The sequence below is a fragment of the Triticum dicoccoides genome, chromosome 3B, assembly GCF_002162155.2.
Source record: "Triticum dicoccoides isolate Atlit2015 ecotype Zavitan chromosome 3B, WEW_v2.0, whole genome shotgun sequence".
Lineage (NCBI taxonomy): Eukaryota > Viridiplantae > Streptophyta > Magnoliopsida > Poales > Poaceae > Triticum > Triticum dicoccoides.
Window position 1 is genome coordinate 202,290,720 of NC_041385.1, and position 24,431 is coordinate 202,315,150.

Sequence of the window (24,431 nt, forward strand, 5' to 3'; positions counted from 1 at the left end):
GTTGTGTGGTCTCTTTTTCTTCGAGTGTGTATTTTATACTCTATAGCATGGCTATGGATGTGGAGAATGATCAAGTTAACCTAGAATCTTGAATTGTCAGATTTGGTTGATTTACCCTTACAAATGGACCACAACAATGGTTGTGAATCCTACAGAAAGTTTTGCATTTCTCTTGAGCAGTATGGCGAGCCCTTCGCACAGGAGGCTCACCCAAAACATATAGCATTGGTACAGTACTTTATTGCCATGTAAATTCATCTTAGCTTGGCTATTTTTGTTTAGATGCCATTGTTTTTCTCTTTGGTGCTTTGTTCTTTTAATCTTGGATTACCATCCTGTGCATGCACTGCGGTGCTTCTGCAGAGTTTGAGCTGGATAACAGTGCTCAATCTCCTGCCTCCAATGGTCCTTTACACTACAGTGACACCTATAACCAATCTGTCTCTCTTACGTCGTCACAGTCAGTAAGAGTTAGGATCAGACTTTGGAGAAGGTAAACATGTAGTCTACATATGGTTATCCTTATGATAGCTTATATATTATTATTGTCTAAAGATCCGACAATTTTACTGCAATTCCTATGGTTGATACAGCGGACATGGGAAGCGGAGTGCCATAAAGGGTTTGGCCTGCTTCTCCTGCTGCAGTATGTTATCCCTGTAGTAGCTGCTACATGAAGTTTATAGAAGGATTTACATATTTGGTATATGTAAATGTTGGGACAAGATGCAGAAGATGTGATATGCATCCCTTCTGGCAACACCATGTAATCTCTGCTATAGCTAAGGTACCTGCTGGTACTCTGTTCTTATACCTATTTTCTGATTCCTATTCGTTGGGCTTAGAAATCGTTAACTGGGCAACATTCTACTCAGCTACTATTCATACATATACCATGATTTTAGTTCCTCAAATTATAATTATAATTTCAGCTTATCTGTAGAAACTATTGAGAAAAGAATTATCTTAGTCTTCCACTATATTTTTCTTAGTTTTGTTGCTATAAATATTTATTGCAATTTAGGTTTATAGATGTTGTAAAGTGGTGTGCATCACGTGGTACCAGAGAAATTGTTTCTTGGTTGTTTGATGAGTTCTCCAACTGTTTTATTTGACACCAGAAATCTTAATTCTAATTGATATGTTTAATCTGTGTAACCATTTGTTACGTCTTATAGCAATTGGAACCCTTTGGGGAAGATATGATATGTTTAATCTGTGTAATCTCGCGGGTGACATCACCACAAGGTTTAAAAATCCTGTTTGAAAATGCCAAGGGTGTTCCAACAAATGTTACTTTAAATATTATCTACAAGCAAATAATTAATGCTTTATAGGTAACTAGGAACGAATTATCTGGCTGGAGAAAACTTTTCCTTTGCTTAATTGTTTGCTTCTGAATTGTTTTTTTCTAGTAGGAGACTTTGTTTTCAGGCTGGCAGTACGAAGGCTCCAATTCAGACGGGCTTTTAGTGGTCACGCTGGCTTTATCAGCTGCGTTGTTCACACAAGACTACGCTGGTTTCATCAGTTGCACTTATTATTCTCCTATGGTTCTGTTCTGTTCGATATAAAAGAGAAGAAGCTTCTGCTCTGTTAATTCACTGAGTACTAGAATATCAATTTGTAGATCAATGGTATTCTGTTCTTCGTACTCTTGCCTGTATTTTGGTGTTCAGTTTTAGGAATCCAGCAGATTTTAGTGTTCAGTTTTTTGAGCCCAGCAGATTAGTTCTCTCCCTATTGTTTCCTTTCAGGCAGGGGTATTATTAGATGCATTCTATACTATGGGCCTTGCTACCAGCTGAGGAAACAAATGTAATGTTGCAGATTATACAAGCTACGCTGTATGACAAAAATAAATACATGGTTGTAGAAATCTCCAACGAAAAGAGTAGGCGGGCTTTTCCACGGGCGCGGCTTGCGCCGCGCTTTTTGAATAGTTATTCAATTTAAACTTTAAATATCAAACACTAGGAAGAGATTAAAAAAATTAAACCAACATTTCATCCACTTAGATTACTTGTACAGGCCAACAACAAAAGGATGTATTTATGAAACCTTCTGGTGGAGTATCTTTTTTCTCACACCCCAACAGAGTAGAGCATAGATGACCCACTATATTTTCTTTTCCAAACTAATGGACAGGCCAAATGATCTTCCTATTTCTTATTCTTTTCTTTTATTCTCTATGAAATACAAATAATCAGTTTTTATTTAATCATGCATTCTTCAAAAAAATAGTAATATTTGTAAAAAGGTCAGATCTTTTTAACACTTCCATCGGTCCCTACTATGAACCAGAGCACCATGCTCTGTGCCCCAAGCAGGCGTCATCGACAGTGCAACGGATCAAAGGTATCGATTTTCTCAGATTCTTGACTGCATGCATTTGTTAACTGTGAGCATAATTTGCCTGTCTACTTTATTTGGTCCTGAACTTACAAACTGTTTGCCGCAGATCTTCTTTCCTTCTGCATTTTCTTGCATCTTTCCTCGTACCTGTTGTTCCCCTTTCATGCCAGTGGCTGTAGATAATTAGCTCATACAGACACGTCGTATGCCTTCTTTTTTTCCATGCAGTTCTAAGATTGTGAGCAACAACATATACAATCTTCGGACCAGATAAGAAAGACCGTGCACATATCTACAAGATAATACAAATTTCTTTTTTTTTCTTTTTTCGAAAAGGGGGGACTCCCCGGCCTCTGCATCAGAACGATGCATACAGCCACAGATAATACAAAGTTCTCAACCCTTTCCTTTTTTTTATTTTTCTTCTTCTTTGTACAATATCATCCATGTCGTCATTCTGGCTTGACCAAACTATACTCTACTACTGAATGTCTGAATATATAGACCCAAAAACGCTCTAAAAGACTTTCCCATACATGTTTTTTTGCATACTTTTAACACCCTTTCAACGTACTCCCTCCGTTCCTAAATATTTGTCTTTCTAGAGATTTCAACAAGTGACTACATACGGATGTATATAGACATATTTTAGAGTGTAGATTCACTCATTTTGCTTCGTATGTAGTCACTTGTTGAAATCTCTAAAAAGACAAATATTTACGAACGTAGGGAGTATATATTATTTGAACATATGTGATACAGTTGCTAGTAACAAGATATTGCAGTAACACCAGGAGAAATGCAGTTGATCTGAACTGATGATTTATCCGTGCAGTTTCACATACTTCCACCAGCATCGCTTCCCTCCCTCCTCTGCCCCTCAGCAGAAAACAGGCCGCCATCACCAAATTCCTTTTTTTTTTGGAACGAAGATGCTAGGAGCGTCCGGCTATAAATTAATAAAGCCACCAGGCAGCATCCACACATAGTTTAAACCTTACAAACCGAGAAGTCAACAGTTCGTCGGGCTCCAGGGCCCGGAATAAGCTAAGGTAAAGCAACAAGCAGTTTATGATCACAAAAGCGGAGCATAGCATATAGTGCATTGGAAAAGACCCAAGCTGTCATATCTCCTCGGCGCGCCTTCACCATAGTCAGCTTGATCTGCTCCATGATCTCGTTCATATGGCCCATCTTAATTACTAGGAACTAGGTGAGGATCAGTGGAGTTTAACAGGAAGTCCATTCCGTATTTCATACTAAGACCCATCTTTCTTCATATGGCCCATCTAACAGCACACACTACAGAGACAAAAATCAAAGCCGATGACCTACTAATATTTCGGTTAGTTTTGCACTTTTGCTTTGCTTTTCCCCGTTGTGGTAATTCCCTTCGGGAGTCGACATGCCACTGGTGGAGACAAGGGCAAGACTGCCAGCCCTGCTGCCCTTTATCCCGAGCAGTGGCCGTCGAGCCTTAGGTCAATGGATTTCTTTTCTCTTTTTTGGCTTTATTTATAAAGGGTTGGATGACCAAACAACAGAGCGCACCACACCAGCATCGGGACTCAACTCCACCGCCCAGTCCACGTCCGTCGGGGCCGTGGATGTTTCATTCACGGCGAACTTTTGTAACATCAGTGAAGGGCTCGGTGCAAGTGCGCCGTGGAGCACCGAGTAAAACATTATTGCAGAATGATGTGCATGTCTTGAGGACCAAGACACGAGCTGGTTGAAAAAAAGATACCACTATGCTCACTGTTTTTCATTCTTCCGACAGGCTATGTATGACCTATGAGCACATGATCTGATCACTCTTCTTCCTACCGGCGGCTACTCCGAGCCGCTCCATGGCTGTCTGATCCGAAAGCAACGTAGGCATGAGAATATACGCGGGCGGGCGGGCGGGCGGCAGGCGAGGATATGGACATGTGCAGCGCAGAGAACCGGCCGAGACGAGATACGCACAAAAATCCGAAAAGGTTGCGTTGCGTGGGTTGTGCGACGGGGATGGGCCACTAGCGGCCACTCGCGTGCATGTGCCATTGTGCATCGGTGGATCATGTGGGCATCGCGAAAGCAACGGCCACCATACATCAGACGACAGGAAGGAAGGCGAACAAAATCCTAGTACGTCCTCTGCCTCTCTACTTTATCACCTTTGCATAATGTTGTGGAAATGTAAGACGAGTTGCTCTATGCATGTTTTTTTAGAGCAACCACGTAATTCATTTCAGTGATAGAAAATTAAGTTACATGGCCAAACACACCTGTAAACTACTCCCTCCGTCCCATAATGTAAGACGTTTTTTGCCACTAGTAGTGTCAAAAATCGTCTTACATTATGGGACGGAGGGAGTAAAAGATTGACCAGGAAACCACGACTGACCCTGAAAGTTTGGAGATAGACCCTTAACAGATAGAAAAATACAGAACTATCCCTAGGGTTTTCCACACTCGCTGGGCCGCATCCCCGATCCAATGCCGCCAAAGCGCACGCCAGAAGAGACGTCGAGCCTCCACCATTGCCAGATCCAAAGAAGCACCATCACCAACAAGGCTTTGTAATTCGATGAACAGACATGCCGCAAGCAGCGAGGCACATGTCGCTGTGTCACGTCGATCGGGGGACGTCCCCGTGCTACCTTGGACCAAGATCCGCCACATCCCATCGACGAGGTCGGGGAAGAACGATAGATACACCACTATCGGACCAAACTCCTCGCTCCAGAGCATCCTTCTCGCCCTGGCCTCCAGCGCATCCATAGATAACGACGAATGCCAGCGACACACCGAGAAACTGATCTTGCCAGATCTAATGAACGGCGAGAAGACCAAGCTGCCGATCTGAAAGATCGACAAGCACACATCGCCATCAACTCCGAGACGTCACCGGTGTGGGAGTAGAGTTGAGGCAGATTTATTCGCCTAGCCGCTGCTCCCACCACCCTAACGACGACAACAGACAAACCCTAACCCTAACTACTAGGCTAGAACGGAGGAACGAGATCCCCTCCCTCCCGCCGCAAGAGCGGCAAGCGGAGGGAGAGGGGACCGACACCCTCGCCGGCGAAGATCTAGGATGGGAGTTGGTCGCCGCCTGTCGCTTGCGAGAGGAGGCACGGCGTAAACCAGTCCGTAAGAGGATTTACAAGTCCTTGCACGTTTCTCTATTCCTTCGATGAACCGTGTTTAAGGGCAGGGTTCATGCAGTGCAGTTAGGGGGGGGGGGCTTTTTTTTTGCCTCGACTAGTTCTTGATATTATGTCATTGCAAATACCGGATGTAATTGATGTCATCTTGATGCTAATATATTGTCTACGTCGAAAAGAGCTTTCGCAAAGTGGAATTATCAGAAAATTAGGAGCCATCGGAATCATTGTAAGGAATCAAACAACTTGCAGAATAGCAGGGGGTGATGATGCTACCAACGTGTCCGGTTAACTTCATGTCAATCGTGGATTCGGTGTCATATTGCCTGGTGAGGCCATTATTCTTGGGGTAGTAAATGAGAATAATCCTTCGCAAAAGATTAACAAATTGTTTCCTAATTTCTTTATAGCAATTGTTTCGTTATCCTTTTCGCCATAGCCAACACGCACGCATACTCACTCTACCTCTATGATTACTTCATGAGGCTGAGCCAGCCTATGCCAAGTGTAGGATTTGATCACAGGTAGACTGGCTTCACCATAAAAAACCCTAACCATCTTTGAACTATGCTTAGCTCATAATTGTTTCGTGATCTTAACTGAGACCTTTTTTTTCTCTAAAACATATGAAGCCAGGGCAACAACCGCCACAATGGGCCTTGTGTCTTGACACAATTCTTTCTGAGAGGTCGGATGCAAATCTGGGGCATTCATCAATCACAACAGACCATATATTTGTCTAAAAAAAACCAGACCATATAGATTTTTAATACTCATTTTACCATCACCTTATTCTTCTTTCTGGGAGGACAGTAAGAGCATCTACAGCAGATATGTCAAATATGGCCCCTCAAATGCCTACAGACGTGTCCGTGGGCAGTGACCGGACACGCCTTAAATTTCAGTAGTTGCATCCAGACATCACATACTAGATTCTTAAATCCATACAAGGACATGCAAATGAAATAAACTTACGTACTATGTCGATCACCTAGCTATATCGTCAGAGATGTCGATGATCTCCGTGCCCGGCTCCGGCAGCATGGGCGGCAGCTGCAGCTCCGGCTCCTCCGCCTGCCCCGCTCTGGCCTCCTCCACCTCTATCTCTGCGCCGAGTTCTGCGAAGAGCGCGTCGGATGCCGCCTGCTCCTGTTGGAGGAACGCACAATTGGCCTCCACATAGGCCTCATCCTGGATGGACTCTAGGATGGACTCCAGGATGGCCTACTGCTCCGCCATCTCCTCCGATTGGGCGATGTCGAACTCCGCCCCCGTCTGCTCCATGTTGAAGCCCGACAGCTCCTGCTCCGGCTGCTCCGCCTCCTCCACCTTCATCGGAGCCAACTCCTCTTCCCCCGACTGCTCCTCCTCCTATGCTCCGGCGAGTCCGGAGGCAGCCCGACATTGATGCGGGCGGCACGCACGGCTTGTCTCGCCCAGATCTCCTGCTGGATCTCGTACCGGTGCTCCGACGTGAACATTATTTAGTAGGTGATCTTGCTCCGGACCATGACGGAGCGCATGAGCGTGGACAGAGCGCCGGTGCGGGAAAGGGAGGAGGTGGATGGACTCGGACTGGCGGCGCGAAGAGGGGAAGGTGGATGGGCTAGGGTTGCGGGATGCCTGTCGGGTTAAATAGGCGGATTTGGTCTCGGGCGGTGAGCCGGAGCGGCGCCACGCGACGTTCACACTGCAACGGCGGAGGAGGCGTCCATTGGACCGCCGGGTTTCCGTGCGAGTCCGGGTGGGACCCCTTTGCCAGTCATACATCGCGGTCGCTTCCAGGCACCCCCCATATTCGCCCCATATTTAGGCTGGATATGAGGGGTGCCAGTCAGCCTGGGCGTTTTAGGCCGGTTTGAGGGGTCGTCTGGGTGAAAAAATCATGACCGATCAGTTACCGGGCGGTCCGCCCGAACATATGAGACGGGTTGGAGACGTCCGGCTGGAGATGCTCTAATAGACATGTATGCATGGAACGTCTTTGTTTTTCTTTGAAAATGAGGCCTGATGCTGGCCACACAACACCCTACTACTGTCCGTGAAACAAAATGACACAGTTTAGCGCTCCATCTGTTTCATAATATAGTGCTTATAAATTTTGTGGAAGAGTTACATTTAATAAACTTTGATCAAATATGTAGAAGAAAACGTCTACATTTAAAATACCAAATACTCTCTCTTTTCCAAAATATTTGTTGTGGTTTTAGTTCTTCGTATTTTTAGCACATATGATTAGGTTCATCGTGAGACACACATTCATATTGTATATATTTGGTATTGTTAATATAGATACTTATCTCAATAAATTCCATTAAAAATTGTAAAGTTGGACTTTTCACAAAGTTTATAGCCACTACATGATGGAGCATAGCTAGTATTTTGTGTGTACGTGTTTTGAAAACAAAGGACCAGACTTGCCCAGTTGTTGTTGATTGACCACTCGTTCCATATGTGCGTGTTTGCAGTTCAGTGCACGTCATGCAACGTATCCTGACTGGTGCGAGGGAATGGAATGCATGGCCTTGCTTGCACACCCATCGGCTTCAGCTCGATCGAGATCATGAGTAAAAATCAAGGTATCAATGTAGGAAAATATCAAGATCAGTTAAATCACTCGCAATGTGAAAGTCAAGCTCCATCGGCATCATCTTTGAATGACCGATCATGTACCAATCATGCGCCCCTACTTTAGGCCACTTTGGATTAAGAAAAAAAGAAGAAATGACAAAACATGCTAGGGAGTGCTGGCCCATCAATTTTAAGTTTTTTTTTCTTACTCTCCCTTTACCCGGACATTTGTTCTCAGAGCTGTTCTCACATCCCGCAGTTTGATCAAATGTTAGATTGGATCGATTAGGTTTATCGGCATAGCTTCCACTGGGGTGTATATTTATATGTATCACAAAATATTACACATGTGGGCTAAAATAAGCGCTAAGATAGTTAAAATCCTTGTGGTGAAATCAACCCATTTGGTTCTAAGTCTTATATTCTAATGCTTGCATTTTTCTAGACTTATGATGTTTCTTGGACTATGAGGCACCCGCAATGATCAGTTAATTAATCTCAAGATTTACTGGCCCGATCTCTTAGAGATGGTCATATGGATAGGGTGAGTGTGCTTGTGTATTACTTTATCATAATTTGCCCAATTTAATTGTCCTTCCTCTTCAATATTGTTTAGAATATGCATCATTGAGATACATCAATTTCATGGACAAAAGGTCGACCCCTACATCAATGCCCACTCAACTACTCTATAAGAATTATACTTTTTCTTTCCCCTCTCGCAAGGCGACTAGGGAAAGGCTTCCTCCACTCGATCTCCACCGGCGAGCCCGTGGACTCGCCTCCCCTCCGTCTGCTGCTGCGGCGGCCGGTGGCGGGGAGGAGATTTCTGATGCCTTGTCTCCAGCTAGTAGATAGGCAGGGTTTTAGTTCTCGCAGGGGCGGCGTTTGGACGGATGACGGGCTTCTTCTTCGAGTCAGTCTTTCGGACTCTGATCCTCCTCAAGTTTGTCCGCTGCGAGAGATTAGACAGAGATCTGGCATAGATTTATGCTAGCTCTTCAGGGCGGCGAGGTTAGGGTTTCTCGCCATGCGTAAGTAACGACGATATTTTGTGTCAAATTCCTCAGATCGATTCAAGGATTCAACAACGACGACGACTGCGGCTACGGGATGCTGGTCCTTAGGGGCACGTACACGAAGACTTCCCGCCTGTCACCAAAAGGTTAGGCTGGCTCCGGTATGAGAGCGGCGACAGCGGCGCGTCGATGACTCGTTCTGACAGCGGCGCATCGGCGAACATATATGAAATTTATATCATTTGATCCATCATAAAAAGTACTTTCATATTTTATCTATTAGGTATTGTAGGTATTTTTATTTTATTTTATAATCTTGGTCAAACATTCAATTGGTTGACTTGAAGGGAAATCAATACACCTTATATTCTGGAACAGAGGAAGTAGATCTGATCGTTTCACAAAAAAAAACTACTCTATAGGAATTGACCTCGTCACCGCCACTGCAACACTGGCGCCTCCCTGGAGTCCACCGATCTTCTTCAGCCTTGATCTTATCGTGATCACATACATCGATTCCAAGACATGAAGGCAATGTTTTTGTGGTGTCGCGAAATGCACCCAAAAACTAAAAATGATGTCCATGTGTTGAAACATACTGTCCACCATTCTCGACTTTGGATGAATTCAATATGTCATCGAAACCAGAAGATCTCAAATTGAAGAGCCGACCAACGTACTATTTAATAAATGTTCTAGTCCACATCGACCCACATTGTCTGGATGTTAGGGGGAGGGGGGCTACCCTCGCGAGGTCCAGACTTGAGAGGAGCTCCACCTACACCCCGCGATGATGTCCTCTTTGCCTATCAAAGTTGGAACAGCTCGCTAAGCGCCACTCCATCTAGATTAGACATAGGCATTCGTTGGGCCAGTGTTGAGTGAAGATGTACTCCAATGCTTTTTTTAACTAAATTCTAAAATTCTTGAAAGAACCATCCCCGTTTTCCCCGCTCGATCTTTCTTTCTTCCTGAGGTCATACCTCTGCCACTTTACCATGAGTTTCACTAAGGCATATAACCTTATTCGGGTAAGAGGAGCAAGGAGTGGGGAACATCTAATTATATGCTCTTTAGCAATTTGTAGCATAGATGTGTCAAAATTTTAGGAAAAAAAAACATAGCCTCAAAGAGCCAAAGGTTTCCTTTTCAGATCTGAGTTATTTATTTTTAGGAACTTATACATTACTAAAGATATACTTGCGCTTTGCCGCAAATAAAAAATGTACGGAACAAATTGTTGTCGTTGTCGACATAACTACAGATTAGGAGGTGACGATGGTAAGCGATTGCAATGAAACGTAAATGTGTGGTGTGTAGGTAGGGGGGGGGGTATATGTGGATGTTGCCACACTACATCGATAAAAGTTGACATGTCATGCTTCTTAAATAGGGTCGATGTATCATAAAAAAAAAGAATCAATGTGTATATGAGCGCTTGTGTCTGTACTGATGTTCAAATAAAAAAAAAGAGTCGATGCGAGAGACAAGGCCGTCGGTCCGAGCATTATCTTCACCCTTGTTACAGTACTTATTTACTCCTACAACCCTAGGGAAACAAATTATTTCAGACGAACCCAAAAGAACACACGTACCACCGCCGTTTGCACCGTCTTGAGAAGATGGCTTGTACGCGTCGTCTAGCTATGCCGACGGTTGTTGCTAAAAAAAAAAATCTGTGCTGGCGGTGGGTTGACTCGAAGTCCGCGCCGGCACCTGGCTGCTGCCGGCGAAGCGACGCCGCCTCGCTCACACTCACCTCGTGTTTCTGCATTCGTGCTACACGCATGTCACGTTTTTTTTTTTTTTTTTGGTTTCGTGAGTACTACCTGAAAGGAAGGTGATGCAACTAATTTTCTAGTAACATAAAGAAGACGACTGCAGTGGAATCATCGATCAGCAATTCACAGAAGCGGTAAGCACGGTACGCTTTATTGTGGATACATATCCAATCCGATCGACCTGATCTGATCGCAAGCATTTATACGAATCAATTCGTCCACTGCTTTAGGAAAGCTGCCATTTTTGCTCGCGGGAAAGCTGCCATTTATGAAAAAAAAATTATATGAGACCAGGTCTCATATAAACCAGGTGAGACCCGCCCTGATGAATGACATGTGACATTCACAAATCACAAAGCATCTAATCTCCCCCCCTGATTTCATTTTAAATGAGGGATGGGATAGATGCTTTGTGATTTGTGAATGTCACGTATAATCTATCAGGATGGGTTTTACCTGCTAACCCGTGAGACCTGGTCTCATAGAATTATTTTCCGCCATTTATCAGGACACTACTACTACTCTACTTGACATTGTGAGGGAGCTGCACGGCCCAACGAGTCATGCTCCTAACATGCACCCGCAGAGACTTTCCCCCTCAAGCCACAAGGCACACCTGTCGCCTGGAAGGAGAATCCCCGCCCCACCCCGCCACTGACAAAGTAGGCCCGTATATCCCAGCAAACGACCTTCGCCATCAGCGTAACCGTCGCGTGTAATCCCGCCGCGTAATCACGATTAGTATCTTGAGCGGCAAGGGAAACCTGACGAGGCGGGGTCCACCCGGACTCCTCTGCCCACTGACATGCGGGACCACCTGAGCCCTGGCCCACCGGCCAGCGACGGGCGGGCTCGACATGACGGGGCGAATTAACGCGATTCTCGTGAACTCATTTGACGAACCGGAAAGCGCGGGCAGGCCGCGCCGCGTGACGTGAAGGTAGTCGCACGTTTACCGGCCACGGCGAACAAAATTACTGTTCTGACCCTTAAGCCAAAGTAAATCCCGATTTGACCTCGGTTCGAAAAAAAATTCATTTCTGACCTTTTTTGGTGACGCCAAGGTCCCTGGCGTCTGGGTTACGAAGCAGACGCCAGGATCCCTGGCGTCTGGCCCCTAGCCCGCACTGCCCGCCTGCCCGTTGACCTGCTGACGTGGCAAAGGGGCCAGACGCCAGGGACCCTGGCGTCTGGCCCCGGTAAGTGGATAACCCCCGCGGGCCGAGCCCACCCACCCACCCATCTCTTTCTTCCTCCCTGCGGCGCACGAACAGAGGAGGTTTCTCCTTCGCCCCTCTTCTCCCTCACACCAATCCCCCCCCTTGATCTACTTCATCCTCCACCCAAAGTTGTGGATCTGAGCCCCTCCAAGCTTCTTTGAGGTATTCTCCCCCATTCCCTCCAATTTGTTTTGCTTTTCCCCTCTTTTGTTGGATGCATTATTTCACATTAGGTGATGTTAGATTAGTAGATGGTTTCTTTGTTTTAGGAAATAGTTTGTAGTTGATAGATGATTTGGTAGGTAGTGTAGTTGCTAGATGTTTGTAGTTGTCCACCAATAGACATAGTTTGTGAATTTTTTTTGAATTATAGATGATATATGCATATGCTAGTGGATTTGGTTCTCCTCCTTTGTGAATCCATCCTCGTCCAACTGTTCAACTGGACCCTCGTCATCCGAGTCATACGCATATTGACGCCTAAAAGGCAAGTCACGACCCATGTCCTTTTGAGCTATGTACACATCCAAGTCACCAACATCATTGCCATGAAACCCTTCCTCTTGCTCTTCGTTGTCATCATAAGCATCTTCATCCTCTTGAATTACTCCGTCACTAGCAATCACCTCAACTTCATTTGCTTGGCTAGTTGGTGGTTGGCTAGAAGCATTGGGGACATACAACTCAACCTCATTTGCTTGGCTAGTTGGTGGTTGGCTAGAAGCATTGGGGGCATACAACTCAACCTCATTTGCTTTGATAGTTGGTACACGGGGACGTGGTGGGGGATAAACATTGGGGGCATCAACCACAACCCTATGCTCAACAAGTGGCACCATTGTCCTCTCGCTCATGTCATCCATTGGGGAAGAGACATGCCGGTTCAAATCAAAGGTAAACCGAGGAGATTCAACCTTGGTGGCAAACAATTCAAGTGACTTGTTTTCCGATTGGGATACTTTTTCCTTGTATACATCCCAATGCAAATCCGAGGTGATAGGCATACTTTTCAAGCGATATTTGGCTCCAACTCCAACATCATACCTTCCTATTAACTTAACATCAATATTGGTGTCCATCCATTTCAAGACTTGTCTCACTTTTGCAACAACATCCTCATAGCTAGGGCTTCTATCAAAAACCAATGGTTCCTCACCCGTGTCGGCATTGTTACTCAAGAATGCCTCCTTGTCAATGTAATGAACATTAACAAGTCTCTCCATCTAAAAATAACATGAATGCATTTAAGACTTCAATGAGAATAACAAGACTAAGCAAAGTTAACCATAATTTAAGACTCCAAATCATATCAACACTAAATTATTGGTGATGTCCACAAAAGTATCACTAATCACTAATTAACACACTAAGCAAAGTTAACCATAATCACTAACTAACCCTAACCCCCAATCTTTCTACTCAACAAACATATATTCCTACTACACACCATGCATAGCACTATATTATCAAAGTTAACCAAGCCATTCACACTAACATAAGGGGGAGAAAACATGAACTAGGGTTCCACCAACATGTATAAAATGCAACCAAAATAACAAGACTTAACAAAAAATAATTGGATGATTTGGGAGAGATTAACAAGAGCAACAAAGTGATGGAAAGATCCACCTAAGGGATGTACCTTTTGGAGAGGATTTGAGGGGGGAGCTTGAGGGGTGAGAGAGAGTGGGGAGGCAGCAGCTCTTCTTCAAGCTCGGGCTGGATTGGGGAAAGTGTGTGGGGTGGGACCCACACACTCTCCCGGTGGGGTTATCCACTTACCGGGGCCAGACGCCAGGGTCCCTGGCGTCTGGTCCCTTTGCCACGTCAGCAGGTCAACGGGCAGGCGGACAGTGCGGGCCAGGGGCCAGACGCCAGGGACCTTGGCGTCACCGAGAAAGGTCAGAAACGATTTTTTTTTTGAACCGAGGTCAAATCGAAATTTACTTTGGCTTAAGGGTCAGAACAGTAATTTTGTCCGCCACGGCCGCGCTGTCGCGCCTTTCCTCGCGCTTTTATTCCGCAGCCTCCCGCCCCTCTCCTTCCTCCCGCCGTCGTCGCGCCGGGCTCCACCTCCACGCACCCACCACACCATTAGAGGCTCCACTCGCCGCCAACTAGTGCTGCTACGTACTGCCACCGGTCGCAATCCCCGCTCGGAATTCCCCACCACCACCGCCACCGCGGGCGGAAAGCGGGACCTTCTTCCCTTTTCGCTTATCTTTCGCTCCGCTCCTTCCGTTTCTCGCTCAAGCCGCTGCCGCACTAGGAGCAGTGCTGCAGCAGCAGCAGTACGTAGCAAGTAAGCAAACTGGGCTTCTGATGTCGTCGCCGCCCGCCGCGCCGGGCCCGGCTTCGCCGCCGGGGAACCGCACGGCCCCGCCCCCGGCCTCGGCTCCGCCCGCTACCAACTCGACGCCCCCTTCGCCGCCGGCGCCAGCGGCATCCTCGCCGCCGCCTTCTTCTCCCCTGCCACCGCCGTCGACGCCCGCCGCGCCGCCCCCGTCCTCCGGCACCACTCCCGCGACGCCCTCCCTCCCGCCTCCCACGGCCCCCGGGGCGCCCGCCGCGCCGTCTCCCCCGTCGACCACGCCGTCCCCGCCGACCGACCGTCCGACGCCGTCCGCCCAGGCCTCGCCGCCGCCGCCGAGCTCGGCGCTCAACACGGCCACGGTGGCGGGGATCGCGGTGGGCGGGCTGATCGCGCTGCTGCTCGCCAGCCTGCTCTGCTTCTGCATGCTCAAGAAGAAGAGGCGGCACCACCCGCACCACCCTCCGCCTCCCCCGCCGCCCCACCACCTGCACTACTACGGGCACCCGCCGCCGCCGCCGCCCCCGCCGCCGTTCAAAGGTGAGATGGCAGCTGTGCACCCTCCATGACTCTTTGTCTCGGAGCAGATACAGTACAGTACAGATTTCATGTGCGTTCTTTGTCTCACTAGCAAGTCACATCGCTGTCGCTTGCAATTATCCCGCTGTTCTTGGCAAATGTGCGTTGGCTTAGGCTGGTCATAGTGGGAGTAACATAGGTAGTAACATAGATGCCACATAAGCAAAAATGATGATGTGGCAAGTAGTTAATGAGGAGAGAGGCAAATAGAGTAACATAATATGTTACCATCACATAGCGGTTTCCAATGCATAATGAGTCTAAGTTACTCCCCACTATGACGAGCCTTATGACGTACAAGTATGACTTACGTTCCAGTTTTCTGGTGCCTTCAAGATGGGTCCTCTTTTAATCATGCTATTATGGCGTCATGGACATCAAAATACTGCTCCTTCCGTTCGGAATTACTCGTCCAAGAAATGAATGTATCTAGATGTATTTTAGTTATAGATAAATTCATTTTTATCCGTTTTTATGACAAGTAATTCCGGACGGAGGGAGTAGTAATTTCCATCAGAAATATATTATGTCTTAACTTATGCTTATTAAATATGGCTAATTTTAGTAGTACTATGGGGTAGTGATCACAGGAATCTTCATCTGTGTTTGAGATAATCCTAATGGGAATTTTGACAAAAGAATAAAATAATGAACGTTAGGTCCGATTATTTCTTTCATTCTTCTTCATGGAATCTGATTTATACTCCCTCCGTTCGGAATTACTCGTCAAAGAAATGAACGTATCTAGATGTATTTTAGTTGTAAATACATCCATTTTTGTGACAAGTAATTCCGAACGGAGGGAATACAAGGCAAATCTGTGAGGGAAAGTATGTCTTAACTTATGCTTATTAAATATGGCTAATTTTAGTAGTACTATGGGGTAGTGATCACAGGAATCTTCATCTGTGTTTGAGATAATCCTAATGGGAATTTTGACAAAAGAATAAAATGATAAACATTAGGTCCGATTTTTTTTTTCATTCTTCTTCATGGAATCTGATTTATACAAGGCAAATCTGTGAGGGAAAGTATGTCCTCCTTTTCGAAGTGAGTTAGCAACTTAGCATCAGCATTGAAAATGTGTTTACTTCATTCTTAAACTTCGTGCAATCATTTCTTGTTTATTAGATTTTGCAACAGGGAATCCGTTTGTAATTGTTATTGTTCAACACGAATCACTCTCATCTTTAAGTACGATTCTTGTTCTTCTGCAGGGGATCAATATGGGTGGCAGCATAATGCCCCTCCACCACCCCCTGATCATGTCGTGAAGATGAATTCACATCCTTCCTCTAAACCGCCACCTCCTCCAGTCAATGTAAACAGCAGTGGTTCGGGTTCACATTTCTCAGGTGGTGGTGAGAACAGACCCCTGCAATCACCGTTTGGCAACGCCCTCAGCTTCTCGAAATGCACTTTTACTTATGAAGAGTTGGCCGTGGCGACCAATGAATTCTCCGATGCTAATCTTCTCGGGCAAGGTGGTTTTGGGTTTGTTCACAAAGGGGTGCTGCCAGATGGCACAGAAGTTGCCGTTAAGCAATTGAGAGATGGAAGTGGGCAGGGAGAGCGTGAGTTCCAGGCAGAGGTTGAGATTATCAGCCGAGTACATCATAAACATCTCGTGACGTTGGTTGGTTATTGCATTTCTGAAGACAAGAGGTTGCTTGTCTATGAGTTTGTTCCCAATAACACATTAGAATTCCATTTACATGGTATGGTTTCTCACTATGGTTCAATCATGATTGTTTCTTCTCTTTCAGACTGCTCTTTAATCTTGTCCGAGAAAGTGAACTATGTCATCTTTTGTTTTTTTGGTTCCATATTTTGTACCCATAAATATCCTAGCTATTGCCAGTTTATCATTACCAGTTGCTGTATGAGTTGTTGGTTAGTAAATATCCGGGTGATTTACAAAGTTAAACCTGTGATAATAAATGATTTAAACTATTATTTTGGCTATGAAAAAATAGACCTTGTTCGCGTAAATTGACAATCTAACCAGTTACATTGTTCAGAAAATGAAATGCCATGACTGCAAGAGAGTTTCTTCAATGGTAATAATAAGCACAACCAAACCCATCTCAGAACATGTCAGCTTTATCGCCACCTTTTCTTCAGTCTTTAATAACTTCCGCCGATTTTGTCAAACTGGGAAGATACAACTTTGTTTTTGCTACCACCCGAAAGGGACAATGCTTTCCAGGTTTATTGGTTACCTTTTTCTTGAAGATTCAGAAAACATTGCTCTGAAGCTCCTGTCGTGCAAAAAATCTTCTGTCTTCATTTGGTTTGCATTCTCTTGAGCATTTGTTAATGTCTTCAGGTTATTTTTCACCTCTTTTTCAGGAAGGCGTGGACCAACTATGGACTGGCCTTCAAGACTACGTATTGCTTTGGGTTCTGCGAAGGGATTGGCGTATCTTCACGAAGACTGTGAGCTCACACACACATACCTACTCGTTATGCTTTTCTTTTTCTTTTTCACGTTCAAAAAGGTATGTAGCTGTTCTGTCATGATTTTATTTCTGTACTTCGTAGGCCATCCAAAGATCATTCATCGTGACATAAAGGCATCAAATATTCTTCTGGATTACAGATGTGAAGCTAAGGTATGATACGCATTTTCCTTTTTGTTTCATTTCTACTTGAATTCTGAGACCGTCTTTCTTCCCCTGGTCCCAACTAAGTTTAGCTGCTAGTGTAGTGTAAAATCTTGAATGTCCGTGGTTGATATGAGTAAATTCAGAAACTAAGGTTTACAGTTTTGATAAACTGATGTCTAACCAATCATCATGAAACATAGTTTTTCTTGCGGGATCATAAACATAGTTAATATCAGCCTACTAATACAAAACTGTTGGACGTGTAATTCAGTAAGCAAACCTCTTTTTTACAGGTGGCAGATTTTGGACTTGCAAAGTTAACCTCTGATAATAACACCCATGTTTCCACCAGAGTAATGGGCACATTTGGGTAAGTTCGATCTTCCAGTGAAACTATTTTTTTGCTTTCCGGGACAGTGAAGCAGTATCTCAAATGCTTGAAAATGAGATCAATCATGATGATATATATAGTAAGAAATTGACATGTTGCTAAGGTGCAAGATCTGCTGTATGAAAATTACTGCCCTGATAGTCTTGGTTTTCCCTTTAGGTACCTTGCACCAGAGTATGCTTCTTCTGGCAAGCTAACTGAGAAATCAGATGTCTTTTCTTTTGGAGTAATGCTTCTCGAGTTAATAACTGGGCGCCGTCCTGTAAGTTCAAAACAAGCGCATATGGATGACAGCTTGGTTGACTGGGTAAGTTAAATTTGTTGTCCACCGTTCTGTAACTAGCTGGGTCAAATTCATTCTTGTTGTTTCTAGTCCTATGGGTCTTTTTGGAAGAGGAGTATTTCTTGGTAAAGTTTTGTGTTTACTTCAAATTTGACTTAAATGCCAAAACTTTACCAAGAAATACCATTCTTCCAAACACCCCCTAAGGGTTTATGACTTGATAAGATTGACTGTAATTAATCCTGTGACTAAATTCCAATTATATCATTGAGGGCTCTCTTGGACTACTTAACTAACAACCATGGGATCTATTCCTTCATAAGTTACTTGCTATTCCTCGCTAAAATGGACTCGATTTTCTCTGTATGAGGTGCCTTGGCCTTTGCACTTCATATTTTACTCGTTGTATTTATTCTTGTCACAGTGTTTACCATCTTCCAACTTTTTGATGCCGAGTACTCTGTGCCTCTTCAACGAGCATCTGTCTGTCCCTTTCTTTGTCAATGTTCAACCCATCTATTTGAGTTTGATCATCTTCCTTTCTCCCTGCAGGCAAGGCCTTTGATGACACAAGCACTCGAGGATGGTAATCACGATGCTTTAGTGGATCCCCACTTAGGAATCGACTTCAATGATAACGAGATGGCAAGGATGATCGCCTGCGCAGCCGCATGCGTACGCCATTCTGCACGGCGACGTCCACGCATGAGCCAGGTACATTTCTATACCGGTATCTCTTCTTCCCTTGTATCCTCATCTCGTCGACACAAATTCATCACCCTTTACTTCGACCTCATCGCTATTGTATCCTAGACAGAGCTAAGCTAACCTTGATCCTCTGTGACGAACAGGTTGTTCGGGCCCTGGAAGGCGACGTGTCGCTGGACGATCTGCACGAAGGCGTCCGGCCTGGCCACAGCCGGTTCATGGGATCGCACGCCAGCTCCGAGTATGACACGAGCCAGTACAACGAGGACCTGAAGAAGTTCAGGAAGATGGCGCTCGGCACCAGCAGCTTCCAGAGCAGCCAGCTAACGCCGTCCAGCGACGAGCACGAGCGCCAGGACCCGTCCGTCCAGAGCAGCGACGGTCATCGGCAGACGCAGGAGGTGGAGTTGGGGACTACCAAGAGAGACGACGGCGACGTCGAGAGCCAGACTTCCATGAGATGATGACCCACTTTCCCTTTCGTTGGAGAGAGTTAACCTCAGCACATCATTTGTAAATCCACAGCATAGCTGAATTCACATAAGCTGCCATCTGACTTGGCTGCAACGAACAAAAAATGATTTTTTGTTGTTGAGACATATGGTAGTTTTGTTTGTCTTGACCAACTCGACGCAATTCTACTTGCATTTCCAGTGAGATGCGTGATCATTACATTGGCTGCTGGCCGTCTGAACTCGGTGTCATGCTTGGAAGAAAGCTAACTGGCTAACGAGATGCTGTTGGATTCAGAGCAAGAGCCAGGGAGATACAGTAGGCATGGATTCGTTGGACCAGGCTGTATTTGTTTTTGGTGCAGCCGAAGCATCCCAACGTCTGCTGCAATCATGCAGCTGCGGTTGCGTTCCAGTTAGCCAGCGTATATGATATGAACATGATAATACTTTTTCCAAGATAAAACCAAGTAGCATTCAGAATCTGTTGACGAAAGGTGCCGGTCGGTTTATGCAAGACCGTTGAGTTTCAACGGCATTTCCATTAGTACATGCCAATGTTCTTATGGAGCTAACAAACATTAGGTGTGTCGATCTTAGCCCTCAAACCAAACGCCCCCTGCCTGCATTCATTCCAGCTTATCTTTCTTCGCAAAATCTGTAGTAGTAGGTGCAGAACGAAAGAGATTACAGATAGTAGTCGGACTCGGGCAGTACATTGCTCCATTCTTTATAGAAAAAAAAAGTCGGCAGTAGGGCACTCGAGACACCGTGTGCACATGCACATATGTGTCACTCGGACGCGGATGAACCGCGTACAATAATAATTTTAATTTGAATGATCAAGCTCATACTTGTAGGTAGTACAGAGCCATCAGTTGGACTAAATCTGCCTGTCCCAATCAATCTTATTTTTTTAATTAATTATCATGGACGACAAATAATGAAACAATACTGCTGTCTGTCTGTCTGTCGCCACTCTAAAAATCGACGGAATAATAATTCGCCCGCCCGGCAACGCGTCCATCCAAACATACAGATACAGGTGGAGGCGGAGCGGCGAAGCCTTCCAGCAAAACCGATCCTTCTCCTTTTCCGTGACAACGGCGCGCACACACCAATCCCCGAGCAAAGCAAAGGCCAAACCAGACCACAACACAGCGCAAAAATCTTCCCATCTCCTTCCTCCTCCTCAGCCCCCTCCCCCCGCCTCGCTCGCCCCCTCGCCCCAGATCCGCGGCCATGGCGTCGCGCCGGCGAATGCTCCTCAAGGTCATCATCCTCGGCGACAGCGGGTGCGCGCCTTTTCCCCAGTTTTTTTTTCTTCCTTTTTGCGTGATTTTCCGCTGTCCTCTGATCAACCTGTGCGCTTGTGTTCTCTGATGATCGCCATCAGGGTCGGGAAGACGTCGCTGATGAACCAGTAAGGCCGAACCACCAATCTCGCCCTGTCTGATTCGTCTAATTCGGGCTATTCCTGTGCGGGGGTTTGAACGATTTGGGTGGTTGGTTGGTGTGCAGGTACGTCAACAACAAGTTCAGCAACCAGTACAAGGCCACCATCGGCGCCGATTTCCTCACCAAGGAGGTCAAGATCGACGACCGCCTCTTCACTCTACAGGTTCTTCATTCATTCTACTACTCACAAACGGATAATTAGCTCTGGGTGTATTACATCTTGAACACTAACGGATTCTATGCTGTTAGAGATGTGAGTATGTGACACTTGCGTGAAACCGCAAAGTTCTCATTCTCTGGTTAGTGTTCTGAATTCTTGAATAGGTCCGATGATGATCAAGTTTAGTGGCAGTACTAAACTAGGACCCTTGTACTCTGCAGTTTGTTTATGACAGACAGGTTGAGAAGGTTGATTCCTGAGTTATTCAGGTCAACATAAGCCACATTTTTGGTTTATTATAGAGTTATGTACTTTTGCAAACGTTCTGCTGGTAGGTGCTTATCGGATAGGTTAACGCGATTACAGATGGTTGGATTTTTTTTGGGTAGATTTTCCTTACCCAATTCGAAAGGATATACTTTTGCAAACATCCTGCTGGTAGCCTGGTAGATGCTTATTGGATAGGTTAATGAGATTACAGATGGTTGGATTGTTTGTAGGGTAGATTTTCCTTACCCAATCGAAAGGCACGTTATGTCATAAGAAATTACATCAGTTCAGCTCTAGTTCAGTTGTCCACTTGGTTTGCACTACCTCTATATTACAATTTCTCAAGGATTAGAGGACTGAGACCTACTCCCTTAGTTCCTAAATATAAGTCATTTTAGAGATTTCAATACGGACTACATACGGATGTATATAGACCTATTTTACAGTGTAGATTCGCTCATTTTGCTCCGTATGTAGTCCATACTGGAATCTCTAAAAAGACTTATATTTAGGAACGGTGGGAGTAGTTGAGAGGAAAAAATAATAATTAGAAACGATGCAGGGGAATTGCATGTCAGTGCATTAAGACAGAGAGAAAGCTGTCTTACACTTCCAGTGGCCCAACGCTATATGCATGAACAAAGAAAAATAAAACCTGTCCAAGTCCAGAGGAAACATGAATTTTGCAAAGTTGTGGCTTCAGTAATGTGAGTTACTATTAAAAAGCTATGCAATATTACTTATATTGTAGCCATCGGTCCTATCCTTTTTTATCATACTCTGGGGTCTCTTTCTGTTACTCTGTTACATATAGTATAATTGATGCGCCCCAAATCCTCCAGTACTGTGATCGTCATAAATTGATGAACACATAGGTACTATTTCTCGAACTTTATGGACCATGTACCGACTTGCTTGCTTTGGTTAAGTCTAAGAAATCTCCAGATTTTTATGACTGGGAATGAACTACTTTGTTGAGCTGTTATCTGCTGGCACTCAACTTTCTTAAATCTGGACTAGAGTATTGAACGTTCAGAGACCCTGCCATCTTTTCTATTTAACAGGACAGCAATGAAGCAGCCTGTTCAGTGCATTCTCTATGGCCCATCTCTCATTCATCATATTTAAATCAAGGATATGACCATATGGGATAGCTAAACAATTCATTTATACCTATACCTGAGGTTCAGAAATTTGTCTCTTTATCCCCACCGGATAGTTTATTTGAATAAGCATAAACAAATGATTTTTTTGGAGACCGCTGTCTTTTTAGTTATACAATTCAAACTATGTACTTGGTATGCCTGTTAAAAAAAAACTTGGTATGCTGGTTGATTTGATTTTAGCTATTTTACTTGATTTACAAATTATCTGATGGCTGTGAGTACTAGTTAATAACATCAGATATTTTCTAAGATGAAATGAACTGAAGTATAGATAATAATCTTGACTCCAAGTGAAATTAATTGTACTGTCTTTAAAAAAGCTGGAAACGAATATGAACAACATTCTGTTACGTTTTCGTTAATATCAGTCCGATGATTCTATTACTTAAATTGTGTATATTGCACAATTCAGTGAAGTAACTCTGTGTACATTCACCGGACACTTAATATGGTTGAGTTTTTTTTGCTAGTGCAAATGGCCTAGCAGCTTATAGTTTTTTTTGCTAGTTCTGCTTTTGCGTGTATATTGTTTTTGGTTGCTGTGAAAAGCCTTCATTTTGTAGTGCTTGCTGCTTTGTGTCTTATTCTATTGCGATGAAGCATGGATCGTGTGCGTTATTGCGACAAAAAAAGCAAAGTAACCCCAAAATCTTCACTACCCTAGGTAGTTAATCATTACGTATATCTATGGCCTGATTATTTATAAGAACACTAGAATGTACATCTGTCTACTTTGTTCCTTGTGAAACAATAGTTCCACTCACATTTAATCTTACCGCATGTTCGTTTTCCTGGAACTTAGATATGGGACACGGCAGGACAGGAACGTTTTCAGAGTCTTGGTGTGGCGTTTTATCGGGGAGCTGACTGTTGTGTTCTTGTATATGATGTCAATGTTACCAAGTCATTTGAAAAACTCAACAACTGGCGTGAGGAATTTCTAATTCAAGTAAGTAGCTTGCTTAGTTGCCGGTCAATCAAATGTACTGCAATATGTATGGTATACTGAAAGTTTGGCCCGTCATTCCTGTTGCAGGCTAGCCCGTCAGATCCAGAGAATTTTCCTTTTGTTTTACTTGGAAACAAGATTGATGTTGATGGTGGTAACAGCAGGACTGTGAGTATTCTTCACGACAAAGTGCCTATTTTTCTTGCTTTCACTTGATATATATACTTTATAATATTTTTGAGATTATTTGTATTTCAGGTTTCTGAGAAAAAAGCTAAAGCTTGGTGTGCTTCCAAGGGAAACATCCCTTATTTTGAGACGTCTGCTAAAGAAGGCTTCAATGTGGAAGCAGCTTTCGAGTGTATAGCAAGGAATGCCATCAAGAATGAACCTGAAGAAGATATGTAAGCTTACTTCTTGCAGTGGATGCATTGTATACGCAAAAGGAGAATTCTTACTTGATTATTTTCCTCGGAGTGGAGGGCATTTCGAAATAGCAACACAGAGATGCACTAACAGTATGTTAACTATATTGATGTTTTGCTAAATTCTTGTAGATATCTCCCTGATACAATCGACATGGGCGGTGCTGGAAGGCAACAACGCTCGTCAGGTTGTGAATGCTAGAAGATACGGATCCTCAGTGTCGGTGCTCTTCCGGAGTTTGATATATATTTAGTTTGAAAGCTGCTATCTTGTATCGGTTGCTACATATGGTTGTCTAGTATTCACTCCCTTCCAGCGAGATGGGAGAAATTTCATTCGTAAGTTCTGATTCTTTCTATGAGCGTTAGATGGTATAGAGCTGGCATTCTTTTTAGTTTTTGCGAGGTTTTGGTTGTCGTGGTGCGTACATATCTCAGAAAGATCAAATATATATTTATGAAGATTGTAAATGTACAGAAGAACGGCCCAACATTCCTGGTTTCCTGTTCTAACCATTTTGATGGTAGATCCAAATCTATAACCATATATGGTTCTTCTTTTACCCATCCTT

At 44.5% G+C, this 24,431-nt stretch overlaps 2 protein-coding genes across 2 annotated transcripts; both read left to right on the plus strand.

Annotated features, from left to right (window-relative positions):
• The first annotated feature begins 14,145 nt into the window (after positions 1-14,145).
• LOC119275532 (proline-rich receptor-like protein kinase PERK1) lies at positions 14,146-19,651 on the plus strand. The gene is made up of 8 exons (XM_037556395.1): positions 14,146-14,949; positions 16,206-16,706; positions 17,341-17,427; positions 17,533-17,603; positions 17,891-17,967; positions 18,148-18,295; positions 18,824-18,985; positions 19,123-19,651. Exons 1-8 carry the CDS (start codon positions 14,421-14,423, stop codon positions 19,441-19,443), a joined length of 1,896 nt encoding a protein of 631 aa, XP_037412292.1. The 5' UTR covers positions 14,146-14,420; the 3' UTR covers positions 19,444-19,651.
• Positions 19,652-20,500: 849 nt separating this feature from the next.
• On the plus strand, positions 20,501-24,422 carry LOC119275533 (ras-related protein Rab7). Its single transcript, XM_037556396.1, has 7 exons — positions 20,501-20,726; positions 20,828-20,854; positions 20,953-21,052; positions 23,288-23,434; positions 23,522-23,602; positions 23,693-23,838; positions 23,992-24,422. Exons 1-7 carry the CDS (start codon positions 20,674-20,676, stop codon positions 24,059-24,061), a joined length of 624 nt encoding a protein of 207 aa, XP_037412293.1. The 5' UTR covers positions 20,501-20,673; the 3' UTR covers positions 24,062-24,422.
• The last annotated feature ends 9 nt before the right edge of the window (positions 24,423-24,431 follow it).